The sequence below is a fragment of the Cinclus cinclus genome, chromosome 8 (genome assembly GCF_963662255.1).
Source record: "Cinclus cinclus chromosome 8, bCinCin1.1, whole genome shotgun sequence".
In the NCBI taxonomy this organism is placed as follows: domain Eukaryota; kingdom Metazoa; phylum Chordata; class Aves; order Passeriformes; family Cinclidae; genus Cinclus; species Cinclus cinclus.
In genome coordinates, this window is record NC_085053.1 from 12,492,668 (window position 1) to 12,508,082 (window position 15,415).

At 37.3% G+C, this 15,415-nt stretch overlaps 1 protein-coding gene across 1 annotated transcript in view; it reads right to left on the reverse strand.

Moving 5' to 3' along the window:
• Nucleotides 1-2,398: 2,398 nt before the first annotated feature.
• SNX7 (sorting nexin 7) overlaps nucleotides 2,399-15,415 on the reverse strand; it is a 28,680-nt gene continuing 15,663 nt past the window's right edge. The window contains exons 8-9 of the mRNA XM_062497421.1: nucleotides 10,219-10,371; nucleotides 2,399-2,479 (exon numbers count right to left, since the gene is read on the reverse strand). Of these exons, the coding sequence (XP_062353405.1) occupies nucleotides 2,399-2,479; nucleotides 10,219-10,371 (234 nt within the window). The remainder of the gene's footprint in view (nucleotides 2,480-10,218; nucleotides 10,372-15,415) is intronic.

Consider the following 15,415-nt stretch of genomic DNA (forward strand, 5'->3'; position numbering starts at 1 on the left):
CACCTCACCTAACCAGACATTTTATGTCCCTAGATGTGCCTAAATTAGCAGCATGGTAGTAATTTTTGGTTACACTCAAGTATTTCTATCCTTCCAGTAAGCCTGTTCAGGCTCAACTCCTTGAACCTCCACTGATCTGGTATTCAGTGTGTTACTGCTGTCTGTCTTGTTGCAATCCTGTTTATAGAACTGTACACTACAGAGATTAGTTGCTAAAAACAGCAGGCTAAATTGAGTATTAATAAATGCAAATAAATGCTCACTGGGGAAAAGCCAATTCTCCTATATATACACACTGATGGATATTAAATTATTCAGTAACCTTCAGAATAGCTTTGTGGACAGTTCTGTAGAATGGCAGCTCAGCATTCAGTGGTACTTCAAAAAATAAATTAGGAACATGATGACAAAAATCAAAGCATAATTATGACAACATGGACATTTCTGGTGTGTCTGCATTTTGTACACTGGTTGCAGCGGAACTAGAAAATACAGAGAAAAGCAGTAACAATGAGCACAGATGTGAAGTGCCTTTTGTACAATATGGTATTAAGCTATGGCTTTTCCTCTGGGAAAACAGGCAGTACTTGGAAAACACTCCGGAGGTCTGTAAACTCTTGATTGGCACAGGGAAAACAAATAGGAAACAGTTGCTCATCTCTTCTCACAATTTAACAGGCAGAAGACATTACCTGAAGTTGTTGGGCAGCTGGTTTAGGAAATCTCAAAATTAATTGATTTTTCCTACATATTAAGTTGTGGAATTCATTGATATTCAGCATGGTAAATCCTATGAGTTTAGATTAAGAAAAAAAAAAAGGAAGGGGAAAGCCATTAAGGCTATTAAGCACATTGATAGAAACTCTCGTGTTAAAACAAAAAAAATTATCAGGAAGTAGAGTGGGAAAAGAGCACAGTCCAGCCATGTTGTTGTCCCCTGCCTCCTGCAAGGATCCACTGCCAGCACAGCTGGAGAAGACCCTTTGAGGAACAGCCCTTCAGCACTGCACTGCCCTCCACACTGGGAGAGATGCATGCTGCCTGCAGGATTTTGGGAGCATCTTAACTGACACTTCATAGATGAAAAAAGGAAAAAAAAAGAGCTGAACTTTCACTACTACTTCATGGGGCAGCATGAGAGCATTTTCCTAGCATTGCTGAAAAGGTCATGCTGGTATTCCAGGTCTTACTTGCAAGTGCATTTTTTAAGATCAAAGCCACAAAATCCTTGCCCATCTTAGACAGGTCACAGCCACCCAGGAGCAGCAGCCATGTGCTCTGGAATTGTCCCCTGCAGCCATCAGGTGACTGACCAGAGCAAGCTCTCAAAATGCCACCACAAAAGTTGCAGGTGGTGGCTGAAGCCCTGCTCTTCTGCAAGGCCAGAGCCCTGTTAGGCTGTCTCTGATTCCTGCATCTCATTCTTTACACATAAAGCCTGGGGCTTGCTCAGACCTCAGTCACCAGTGAGAACTGCAGAAACTACAGCTGCAGACTGGACGACCTTTTGGGTGGAATAATTCAGTTGCTGGAAGACTTTAATGCATATTGCATGAGTGAATCAGTAGATCATTTTAATGCAAACCTCTTATTATCTTAACCCTTCTCTTCCACACTCTCTAAAGAGGAAAGAAGTTAAAGATTACAGGAGGGTCAGCCATGGGAGCAGTTTCACCCTGCAAACTCCAAATGGAAGTTCTTGTGTTGGCAGGATCAGTGCTGTGACTAATGGTATCACTGTACAAACAGAGTGTTTCATGAGCTGTCACTTTTTTCTTTATCCTTTAAAAACCATCAAATTGAAGATGTCTAATAAACACGTAAATAAAAACTGAAAAATAAATTATCAACACTTAAAAGCAGCATTATTCTCGAAGAACATGTTTGACATCTTTATGTCCTATGCTGCCATTGGGCAACTAGCAGGATCTATTAAAATTATCCTAAAGTCCTAGTCCTTGAGGAGTATGTAATATAATTATATAAGTACAAGAAATTACTCAAGAAAGAGAATCTAAGAAGCATGCTAAAATACCAAAATACTTCTAAAAAAGACTAGGATACAGACTGATGACAAACTTTCCTTATTCAACTTTTTATTAAAATGGAGCTATCTTTGTTTATTTAAAATATTTTATATCAAAATTACACTGTATTTATGAAAACAATTGTATGCAAATGCATAAAAATATATAAAATCAGAGCTAAGCAATATAAAGCAATATAGCATGTTTCAAAATGTATTTCAGGACTAGAATACCTGAGTGTTCAATAAGCTGGTTTCCTGCATTTCACTGATTTTAACACTTAAAATTTAATAATGTATCTGATCTCATACAAAGCACTTTGGTTGGGAGAAACTTCATGGAAAAGGCAGAGATCAAGCAGAGATTATTATTCAAGGCCTGTCTTCAGAATCTTCGTCCACATGAAGATCCACTGTTTGAGATGTTAGGAAGGACTCCCACGTAGCAAGGCACTTAAAAAAAACAAACACATGCATATGAGTACAGCAGAGAGATTTCTGTAAGCTGTGAGCCAAGGAGAAAATGAATTCTAAAAAGTAGCAGAATACATACACATTGTCACAAGCTGCTTTTGTAGGACCATGGTAAAAGCAAAGTACGGTTTCCTAGGCAGCTCAGTGATATGCAAAATGTTAGCTAACATGCTGAGTGAGCTGTAAAGGTCAATTTTACATAATGACAAGCACACACTGTGAGCACTGTAATTGTATGTTGTAGCATGGAAGATGCTAACATTAATTATGCTCTTCTTTAATCTCTTCCTTTAGTTACAGGCAAAGATATCTTCCAAATAGAAAGCACATTGTCAGGCACTGTTCCCTTCTAATCTCTGTGGATTCTTAATGTATGCCCAATTTTCCTTCCAAGTTAAATTAAACCGGTTTTTTCCTAAATAAGAAGAGAATTCATTTTCCCCCAGAGTAATGGGAAAGAAATAGAACTAGAAAGGCAGGGGCTGGGAGTAGGGAAATTGTTATCCTTACAAGTGGTATTTCTTGGCTTATGGAAAAATATATTTACAATTGTAAAACCTATTTTTTTTATTTGAAGCATCAATTCTGCAGGCAGTAAAATGAAAAAAACTCAAAACAACAAAACCCCCAAATGACTTTGGTTCAATGTGGCTTAAATGAGTTGGGAGCTTGGCAAGCCATTCTAAATCACTAATTAGTGTTGAGAGCCATGGCAAGGCTATCAGGAGTTAACCTGTAGTGAGCTGATGCTTGTCACCCAAAGCACCAGGTTTCTACTATTTCAAGTCTGTCAGTAGAACAGGACAGGCAAATTGCTGCAATAATTTCCTTGTTCTGATGCTACTGAAAGAAAGCCCTTGAAATGGAATTGTTCTTTCAAGATTTTGACTTATACATTCATACCTATTGTTCTTGACATTACAGCTGATTTACTACATATTCTACAGATTTTTTTTTCGTGAAAAATCTTTATTATGCACCATAAATAAGTCTTCTGAAACTTCCCAGGACATATATATTAAAACCTGGACAGCCCACTCCATTTACCTGAACTTTGAATTAAATCAGTGCCCTGAAAACAGCGTTATTTCCTAACTGAAATCTTCTGCCATAAACCATTCAAGCCACATCAACTTGCTAAGCCCAGCTCATTGAAACACCTGGTATCCATCTGTCATTGCTTAAGGAGACACGGAAATGACCCTGCCTGAAGTTGCAGCCACCTGACTCCATTAGACATTTCTTGTGAATGACTTCCAAACTCTGCCATTGAATATGGAGATTTAATCACACTACAGGGAAGAGCTAGGTCCTGGTATAACTGTGTGTAAGCAGATGAGTGGGAGGATCTGATAATGTTAAATATAAGCTCAAAGAGAAAAACAAAGAATACACACAAGATGACTGGAGCTAGGGGAATCCATCATGACACAAGGATATAGAACCAGGGATACCCATAAAATTAAGGGTGACAAAAGTAACAAGAAAAAGAAAAAAACAAGTCAGCAGTAGCTTTGTCTCTGAAGACACAAGAAAGTAGAACACGTGAGTCTGCAAGACAATGAGAGCACTTAAAACAGCCAACTGAACTAAAATATCACAATGAAAAAGTATGAGCTTTTTTTTGCACAGGTTTTTTGGCTAGTATATCGGGCATGGTAGAGATCATTCCTGTTATTCACATTTTGTCTCCTAGACTATGGATACCATGAATTTACTGCCCCAGTCTTTCTCTGATCTTGCTGACAAAAGCCCCAATTAACTTCTGCTGCTATTGCACACAACATTATGATGCTGTTCAGAGTGTATCTAAGGTTTGAATTATTGTGAAAAGAGAGGACTAGTAGGGTAAGATTCACGTGGAAATCTGCTTTCTTCATTGACTTTTTGGAGAAATGTTATTTTGAAATAGTACACCAGGGAGAAACAGTGAAGATACTGCCAGCCTGAACAGTGAACCACAAGTGTTGAAAACTGATTTCTGATTTAAAAGGTCTTTTTAACCTTTAGCATAAAGCCTTTAAGTTTGGTCGTCAGATTCTCCCCAGCTTCATGTGCCATTGTTGCAGCTGAGTCTATCTAGAGGCCTGAGATGGAACACGGCCTCTTGGTTTTGAAGTATCAGTGAAGCAGCTGCTAGTGATGTGCTTTCACAGTGGTACTCAAACTCATGAATTTCTGTTTGTTACAGCCCAGCCTGGATTACCATCCTAGAAAGCTGCAAGGCACAGCTGTTTTTTCTATGCTTTTTCTAGGTGTGGTACAAGAAAACATCACTTCTTGAAGAGTCTTTCATTAGCAATGACAGATTTTTTTCTGATCCACAGTTTAATTTAATTACCACGTAAGTCCATGTTTGGTTATTCTGCAATATCAGTAATGTGAGTTAAAATACATGTATCAGCACTGGCTGCAATGTATAAATGGCTTTGTGTTATCTTTGCAACACTGAGCCAAGCTGCACTTGTTAAAATTCAATCATAACACATTGCTTAACCAGATAGATGTAATCTACTGAAGTCTGTCCAGACAAAGATGCAAAGCATTTTTTCACATAAGTTATTCAGCTTTTAATTTATCTCTGTTTACATAACCAAAACACATTTTTCAAAATGTAAGAGCAATGGTGGCTCATTTCACTGTCAGACATCAGTGCTGCTACAGCTCACAAATTTTATAATTAACCACACCAAAACAAAACTAGGTCTCTGTGCCTTAGGCTCAAGCTTTTCATATTGTGAAGCATGAACTGCATAAACGACATTTTGTTAGTGATGTATACTTCAACAGTATTACAGAATGATATGACTCCATTCTCCTGGGAGGTTGAAAATGGAGATCTAAATAGAGGATCAGCTAGTTTTCAAAAAAGGAGACAGAAAGGGAAAAAAACCCAGAAAATCCAAACTGAGGAAATTAAATGTGTTTGCACAGGATTGAAATTCATAATCCAATTACTCGTAAAAGCCCAATGGAAAAACATAAAAAAGTCTAAATACACAAAATGGAATACAAAGAGCTTAAATAAGGCTACTTTACCTAAAATATTCTGATTAGTATTGGAGGACACATATCTACTCTGCAACATCATTCTTAGAAAAAGTAGCAGTAAGTTTTTAATATTGAATATTTCAATAAAAATAGAACATGTAGTAAGAATGCTTGCAGAAGCAGTGTGTCACTTGCCACGTGTGTTTCTGTTCCAGTTCCCAGTTATCCATGGCTGATACCTTAAAAATAGCCTTTTTTGGAGTAGAATCTGAAAATGAAGTCTTGTTTGTGTCTGAGAGAAACAGAAAATATTTTCATGATCTCTGTGTGCAGGGAAACAAAAACTAGACCGCACAGAAATAGTAATTCCCACTCTAAAAAACATCTTCCCAAAATTATTTTTAAAAAATTTTAAAAGGCTGAAGTGAATGAGGGTTCAAAGATGGGTCTGTCTTTGAAGCACAGGGACAAAGAGCTCAGATGGGGGAGCTTTTGAAAATCCTGTGAAGTTTGGTAGCTGAACTCCCAGGCATGGCTAAGGTAGGAAGTGATCAACACACAGGAGCAGCCAACTTTCTGCTACACAGCCAAATGATTGCTGAAATGCATCACTACAGAGGCCTCTAGGGCAAATAACAAATCTCATCTGTTTTTCTACAGCTTTTGCATGACCAAGAGGTACATAATGGCTTTGGAGTTAGAGGGAAGTTGCTGTAATGCGGAACAAGTATTGTTGTGCCATAAAGAATCTTTTGGATCAATTTATGCCTGTATAACCATGTAACTCACAGAAATATACTAAATTGTGCTTGAAATTCATAAGAAAATCAGAAAATATAAAGGTGTGGCAATACCCACAAGAATCTGACTATATCAAAGGTAACTGATTATCTGATTAAGATGCAAGGGTTTAACAGCATTAATTTCACATGAGATAAATAAAATCAAATGCTATGCTTTAAAAGAAAGGTTCATCCATGCTCAAGAAAAAACACATTCTTTCAATGCCAAAACTAACTTATCATCCCAGATTAGGAAAAAACACCAATCTACCTGCATTTCCTGCAGTTCCCAAAAAGCAGTGGAAACCCAGACTCTGGTATATTTGTTGGATCTACAATGTCTAACCAGTCTTTGGGTTGGGCTGTAAAACCTAGCCACTTATTCTGGTGGTATTCCTGAAAAGAACAGGTTACCAAAATTCTTTGGCTGCATATGTACTAGCTATACTAAACACATGAGAAAAAAAGGGACAAATTTAGCATATGTTTAATTGTTTCTGCTCTTTGATGCCAGAGTGCAACAGTGCCTGGTTTGGTTCTGCTAGTCTGCAAGAGCAACACTTCAAACCTTCCAGCTAAATAACACTGCCAGCACCACCACTAACTCTGTATCCTGCTTTGGGTTTAGTAATGCTGCATCTTTAGAATATCTGTTTCTAAATTAATGAAAAATTCATGGTGACAATCAGTTTCTCAGACGAAAGCTCCACCCTGTGGACAGTCTGTGATTCCAGCTGTTTGGCAGATACCTCTTCTGGACTAAGCTGTCAGACAACGGAGTCATGACTAAGGCCTGATGAAAAGGAATAAAATAAATGGTACGGTGTTAACACATGCCGAATCAATGCTATTTACTTCAGAAATAGGAGTAAATTTATGAGCTTTTAAAAACTTTTTCATTTTGTTTCAGAAAGTCCTCCTTATTTTAGCAATGCATTTACTGCCATTGTTAGTACAATATTTTTTTGGATTTAAGACTTTGTGGAATACAGAGAGACTTAAGAATGTATTCAACTCTTTTCCAGAAGAAAGGAAGTACAGAACTGTATGAACCATTAAGACTAGCTACAGGAATACCAAATGATTGGTCAGTCACAGCAGTTCTTGGCTCCTAAATTATTTAAAATATATTATAACAAAGCTTGCACATTACCACTTGAAAGCTTTTGTTTTCATAGGCCTGCACAGGAGCACCCTGTAAATCTGCCCTGTAAATCTGCAACACTGGGCTTTTATTCACATCTTTGTTACCACAGCATTGAGAGACACAAAACAGCTGCAGAAACAAAAGAACACTTCTTATTCAAGTATACTAAATGCAGCTAGCCAATGAATTGGAAGACTACAGACTCTTAAATTTGTAAATCTGGAAAAACATAATTAAAGTTAACACTTTAGATTAACACTTAATTAATGTGAACATTAACTCAGCTTAAGGAAGAGATACTCTTTTATGCTAGCTAAGTGATACTTGACAAGTTGACAGCAGAATCCTTAGGCAACTACATTTAAGGAAAAACCTAAACAAAGGTAAGGTCATACTCTTTGCCCAAATTGTGACGAAGATTAAATGACATTTTAGAAATTCTAGCTTAGGTTTTAAACAGTTTTGAAGGACTGCATTCTCTACTACAGCAGCCTGTAATACAAGAAAATACAAGATGCCTGTCTCTCATTACTCTGTGGTTCCCAAAGTTTAAGGGATGCAGAGAATGACTTAACAGAAATTACTCCTTTTCTGGTTGTGTGCCTGGGGAATGCATTTAGCAAGGGGAGTAATGAGAAGCACAATGAAATGCTGCTGTAGAGAAGAAAATGGGATACTGCTTGTAGAGAGGCAAGAATAGTTTAACTGAGGGGTAGGGGAAGTTGTGGAAAGGATGAGAAGCAGGTAGTCACTGAGTTAGAAAGCAGGAGATGATTCTTCATAGGAGCTGGCCAGAAGAACTGGGCAACTGAATCACATTCATAGCATCCATGGTGCCTGGGAAAATGCACAGAATGTGCTTTGGGGAAGAGAAAAGGCAGGAAATAACGTGAGGGATGTTACAGCAAGAAAAGGCTTAGTAAGCATCAAATGGTGCATCAAAAGTCTGAATGAGTAACTTCAGACATGTGAAAGAATGCTAATGAAGCAAGTAATAATTGAACAAGAGAAAAACACTGTAACAGACACAGTGCTTGTGCATGAGTTTAATGAGTCAGACTCAAACTATTACATTTAAAGTTGGATTTTCTTTCCTACTGAAAGCATAAAAATAATCTTCTTCTCAGGTTTCTGAGATTCCCTTCCTGACGTTTCACTCCCAAACAGCAGGAGCAGATGCCAGTGCTTCATTTCCTGCTGCTTTCAGGAGTACACACTTGTAGTTTGAGATACACAGGCCTCTGACAGTAATCAGTAATCACTTCTCTAATAATTAACCATCAACATTAACCATGGGTCTTAAATAAACGTATTTTAGGTCAAAACTCCCAATCAAAATAGTAACTTCAGTAAGTTCTTCTGAATAGCAGGATTAGATAATGATTTTCTGATAAAACAGAAAGAAATTGGTAAGTGCTGGCTTTGCAAGCAAGGAGTGATACAGTTAGAACAATGTTGCTTATTATTGCAACTGCTGTAGTAATACAAGGTGCTTTTTCTAAAATGTAGATCTACAAAGATGTAACAGCAAAACAATTTAATGAAGATTTCAATATTCAAGAAAAGCACCAACAAAAGATTGTGTCTCAGTATAAACCAATTTGTCTGGTATTTCAGAGACTATTTAAGAAGAACCTCTGGCAGTTGCAGAGACAGCTGAATAATTTTCTGCAGTTTGTGCCTTAAGAATAGTAATTTTATGTACAATATCAGCTTTGGTGTTGTGAATTAAACTTCTAATTCAGCAGAAAGCATTTCTAGACAGGAAAAATAACAAAATAATTATTTTTATATTTTGGCTAATAATTCCCAAAGAAAATATTCTTATATATTCAGCATCGTTTTAACATACATATTGCTGCTATAGAAGCCAGAGACCATCAATAAATGAAGACAATGTTAGAGGATGCCAAAAGCTTGCTGCCTGATTTCTGAAAATATTTTGATCTTAATATGTAACAACAGATTGTCAATGTCCATGCCTCTCACAGACTGCATGTTAATTAATTTGACTTGATGATCAAGAGCTCTGTCTTTTCAATTATGTTTTAACAAAATGATTTGTAAAATCAGAGCACTGCCATTGGCTAATGCGCAATCCATAAAAGGCTCAGACTACAGGACTGAAGTTACAGATACCAAAATATATCTGTGAAAATGACTAATTTATGATTAATAGATGGCTCAGTGCATTCCATTTTCCCCCAAAAGTAAGGAGAAATCATTTTAAGAACTTGGAGATATCTGGGATATTTTCAAAATGCGCATTTCAATCAACATTGTGTTCCCCATGAGGAAACTTCACAGAATGCTCAATATATTTTGCTATATGTTTTCAAATTCTCCTTCCTAGCATATATTCTTGGAAATTCTTACCAAGAATATTACCTGAGGCATTTGAGCCGAAAGTAAAAATCTGATGGAATCACATTTAAAGGTTTTCCTCATACAGGTCTGAGCCTTTCAGAGGGCTTCTTCATGCTCTCACAGCAAAATGTTTCCAAACTGAAATACAGCAGCTGACATTGGACTGAAAATCATGTTCCAAGTTGTTGTGGTTAGTAAAACAAGAGTGCCCTCTGTCGATGATGAATTCAGGATCAAAGACTTGGGCACAATAAAATATATTCTGCTTGAAATCTGTCAAATTAAGGATAACTGCCTCACTATTCCCACAGAAAACTCATCCAAAGTTACCAAATGTTTGAACTAAAATGGAAAAATTCCTTTTTACAGAGAACCCATGGACTTCTTCACTGAAATAATGAAAAATAAAATTTCTTGAGAAATAGTTTTACCTCTTCGTAATAACGGAGATTATTCTCAGCCACATTAGTGAATGTTGATCTCATATCCAACTGCATGTTCTCCTTCCACCTGTCCCAATCTGCTTTCAGAGCATTATTGGCACGTTCAACTTTGTCTTCAAGTTTCCCCATCTCCTCTGAAAACTAAATATTAATTGTAAACATTAAAAACCATTAGGAAAATCAACATTTCCAAAATTATTGAAATCAACTGATGATAGTGGAGACAAAGAGAACTGCAGAACCAAGACTGGTATTTAACTTAGCAAAAAAGTCTTTCCCCAGGGAAAAATTTAATTATTAATTAATAACTCACTATTATTTCTGAAATATTAATAACAGAAAATATAGACCAGAATTAAAATGTTCCTGGAGATATTTTTATTCACTGAGCAGTTACAGACTTTGGCACCTTTTCACTGGCACTTGACATTATTGCATCAAAAAAGAAATAGAGGGTTTAACTGAAGCAGAATCAATCGTACAAATTAGATTTGGCCAGAAAAGCTGAGAAAATCCTGACAGAATCTTTGATAACAGGAGAAAACAGAATGAGGAGAAGACAGCAGAAATCAAAATCACAAACTTTCTGATTTCTTGCCTGTCACATTACCATCTTTTCTTGTGGAACTGTGTGTGACCATATGAGGGAAAAAGAAGTACAGAAGCAGAGAAAGAAATTAAATGAAAGGACTTCTACAGAGAACAAACTCCTTCACAGCAATCCAGGACTCAAAACCTCGAGGGCTACTCTACAGACATTACTTGCTTCTAATTACTGTAGATGCACAAACTGACTTGCCAGCTAATGGGAGTGAGTGGACAGCAACTCTGTCTTTAATGAGTTCTTCTGATTTCTCAGTAATTTGGTTACCTATTGTCATTTACTCATCAGCTGTGTCTGTTCTGGCTGGCACTGGTTTACAGAATGAGGTACATGAGTGGCTACAGTGAAAAATCATCTGCTGCAGAGATGGGACTACAGAGCCACTGTCTGCAGCAGGAGGGAGGGCAGGGACAAACACAACCAAAATAAGGAACATCAGACAGGAAAATTTAATTCCACAAATTGCTTCCACTGCAACTCGGGCTCCATACCGTTCTTCTTCATCCTTATATTCTGCCACAAAGCAAACAGTTTCTTCCTCATACCACACCTGTGTAAGGTGGGATAGCTACTTTTGCTTTCCACAGAGCTGCTGTTTTCACTGATAGGAGGATTCCTGGGCTTACATCCAGGACTGGTAGAACACAGAAATGTCAGAATTCAGAGCAAGGCATAGAAAGTGTGGGTGCACAGCCTCCAGCTTGGACCATGCAGAGAACAGTGGCTGAGTGCAACAGCAGTGATGCTACCATCAGACACAAACTGAATCACCAAACACTGCATGAAATGGTCATGGAACCTGGATCCCATTCCACTCTTAAAGAAGCCAAGAACTCCTTAGATAGTAAAACTGAAAGTTACATCTGAATTGATGTTATACACAGCCAATAATAAACATTTTTGGTTAGATTTGATTTCTACACTGACTTTCTTTGCTACACTTCTAGATGAATGAAATACTGGTTATTAATGAGGAACAAAATGAAAAAAAAATAAAATTCTACTTTACTGAAAAGCCCAAGTTCAGTTATCTGGCCAGACCACTAATCAAGTTACAGACAAGGGTAAATTCAACTACCATCACTGAATTCAAAATGAAAAGGTTAATCCAAAGTTTAATTGTGGGGGAATTACCTTTAAAGGAATTACAGACAACTGGATTTAATATTTTGACCATGCTCCACGCTAATTGCCTTTCCTTCAAATACCTAAAGATGAATGTGAACAGAATACTGAAAATGATGACATTTTAAGATGATTTAGAGTAGGAAAGGCAGTTGAATCCATTCTCTGTTTTGCAAAAAAAAAAAAAGTTCCTATATTGGAATGCACTAGTCTATACACATACAGAACTTCTCTGACTTAGAAGCCCTGGCTGCAGCAGCTTCCCCTTACTTCATTCTTTATAACTTTACAACTTTAAGTTATTATACAGTTTGTTTTTGTCTAGGAACTTTTCTAGGAACTATGAATTTCTTCCACACTGTAGTCAGAACATGATATGGACAGGCAGACTCTGTTATACCACTCTGCCTGGATATGCAGTTTAAACACGTCACTCTAATGCCCCAAAGAAACCACATGTTGTATTAAGGCAAGGGTTGGACTTAAGGTCTAAAGCATTATGCTACATGTCACCATGCCATGTTCAAGGTCTACTTTTTCAAAATTGAAAAAACCCATCAATGCTACTCTCTTTAGCTGCCATGACAGCAGAAATGAAAGATGACTTGGACTTAAAAACATATATCTAGTGTGTTCTCATTTACAAGGTGTAAATTGTTACAATTGATCCTGCAAATTAAACAGGATTCTGAATTCATTTTCTTACACTGATCTCACTGAGGCAGCCAGTTTGAGAAATGAAATCTCCCATCAGTGATGGCCAGAGGCCAGCACAGCACCAACAGACATGGGACCAGAGCACAGGAAGGTGGGAGCCAGGCACTGCTAGGACAGAATGCTACCAGACATGGGCCGTGTGACTGTAGCTAAAGAGACCAGGCCCAATGGCCAAATTACATGGTAAGTGACACAGCATTTTACACTATCTCACTATGCAAAACAGCACAAATTTCTATCTGCTACGTGAATTAATCATACAGCTTGGTGATACTAACCTCTTTTTAGCCTGGAGTTAAAACACAAAATATATTCAGAATATAATAGATTCAGCATTTCATCTCTTTACTACTCAGTTTCAAGCCTGAACACTAGAATCTTTAAAGTTGGCATTTAATGCTTATCTAGTTCTGTCAGAGCACATTTACACCAACCTTTTTTCAGAATTATTATCAGCCCTACTGTAAAAATGACCACACTGTAGAGGGATACACTAGCATTGCTGTGTAACCTTCAGGATGGAGTGTGGGAGTCATGGAGCAGTGCATGCCACTATCATTACAGCTATCAGCCACAGCTCTGGAGGTAAGAAATGTCTAGATAAGCAGGAGGGTACCAAAGTCCTGCCAATCTCTCTGTCAGAGCCTGCATCCAAAACCAGTCTTCAAACCATCCATACCCTGAACAACTTCCTCCTTTGTGGACCAGATTTTGGAGCAGAAACCAAGATTTTGGCTTTTGTAGCAGCATCACAAGCAGCCTTCTAACACAGCTCAAGAAAACATTTTTTCCCAGCCAATGAGCTTAATGTCCCATAACGTTTAATTTGCAGTTCCAGCCTATTTCATCTGCACTGACCTTAGGGATGTTTTGCATTCTTCTGCTGTACAACCTTATGTTTGTTAAATCATTTAATGTTTGCCATGACCAATGCTAAGTATCTCACAGCCTTTTATCAGCTCTAATGACAGTCTGAGACTCCTTATCTGTGGCAGAAATGTACTTCAAATGAGATTAGGTTTCATGCCACTCATTGTCAGCAAAATTTCTGGCTGCTAGATTGCACTGACAAGTTCAATCTGACATCTATGAGATCATTAGAAGCTACAGGAGTTCTGCTTAGGAATAGATATGTGCAAATACACCCAAACTTGGTGTCTGACACCCATTCCAACAACATACCTGTGTTATGAAAACCTTTTATTATGAAATACGTTTGGTTAGAAATGTCAGAAAAATATTTCAACACAGGAATGAAAAAAATAGTTAAAAAAGGACAAAGAATATAGTTAAGTCACTTGAATGGTTAAGAACAGTAGTACAGCATTCTCTGTTGCCAAACTATCCTTACTAGAAGAAAAAAGCTTCATCTTCTAATTAAGAAAAAGTCTTCAGGATACAGCTGCCACTCAATTAGAGAACACAGGATTTTATTATCAGATTAGACTAACAGACATCTGTTTTACTCCTCTTCTGAGACTGCAAGGAGAACCAGGCTCTCAAAAACAGGATTCTTTAAAATTAGTAAGAAACAGAGGGGTTGGAAAGATAAAGCAAAGATCTGAACACCTGGGTAATCCAAGTGTCCAAAGCCTTTACCAAACTGTAAATGCAGATATGGAAACATATACACAGTGAAAAAAATAAGTTTGGGCAAACTGATTTCAAAATCCTACTGGAAGCAAGTACAAACATCTCATGATGGAGTAAACCATTGTCAATATCAAATCAACATGGTATGATCAGTACTATGCTAAAATAAAAATACTCCTATTTTATTTGTAACAGTTCAGGAAAAGGGAGTTCATGCATGTTGTCTGAGAACTCCATCAGATTATAACAGAAATGCATCTTGAAAAGATGGCACGTCCTGCCAGGCTATGGTGTCTTTTCTACAGTAAACAACAATGGTTCTGCCTGCTAAACAAGCTGTATGGAGCTTAATTCATCACTGCATGCACCTGCCTTGGCTATCCAACTCCCAGCCTAGGAGGCTTCTCCAACTCACCATTCTCTGTGCATTTTGTAAGAACCTCAGGCTTTAAACTAAAGAAAAAGGACAGGAGAAACAAAGCAAAGAAAGAAGAGAAACAAATTACAGAACACAAAGGCAGTAACAAACAAAATTTCTGCTTCAGGAAAAAAACAAAACAAAACCACAGATATTTACTTAATGTCCCACTGCAGTACACAGAGGCAAATTGTTATATAATATACTATAGCCATTGTAGATATCAGCAATATATTCTTATTTATTCATCTCAGTGGCAAAAAAGTTAAATGAAAATATGCATTTCAAGTGCCAAAAACTATCTAAACAGCTCATCTTTACATGGAAACTAATTACAACATGCCTAATAAAAGGTATCTGAAATGTTAAGTATTTTCACCTTTGATGTACTAAAAAAGTTATTAGTCATTTTTATATATTATTTACACTGTGTAACACTTGGTGCTAATACTGTACTAAAAGGACATTATTAAGGCTGGAGAGTTTAACAATCAAAAATTTTAAAAATGCCAATTCTCATCCCAGAAGTAGTTTTTAATTGACTGCTGAGCCCTGCTGGTGGTTTGGGGACGCCTGTCCCCATGGGGTACCAGTTACAGTCTGACTTCACTAGAATGCATGAAGGCTTCATACTGGAAACAAAAAAAAATATCCCTGGGCCCAACTAGAAAAAACAAACCTGAAAAACAGAATGCAGAACATTTTAGTTTAAGTAAGTTTAATGAACA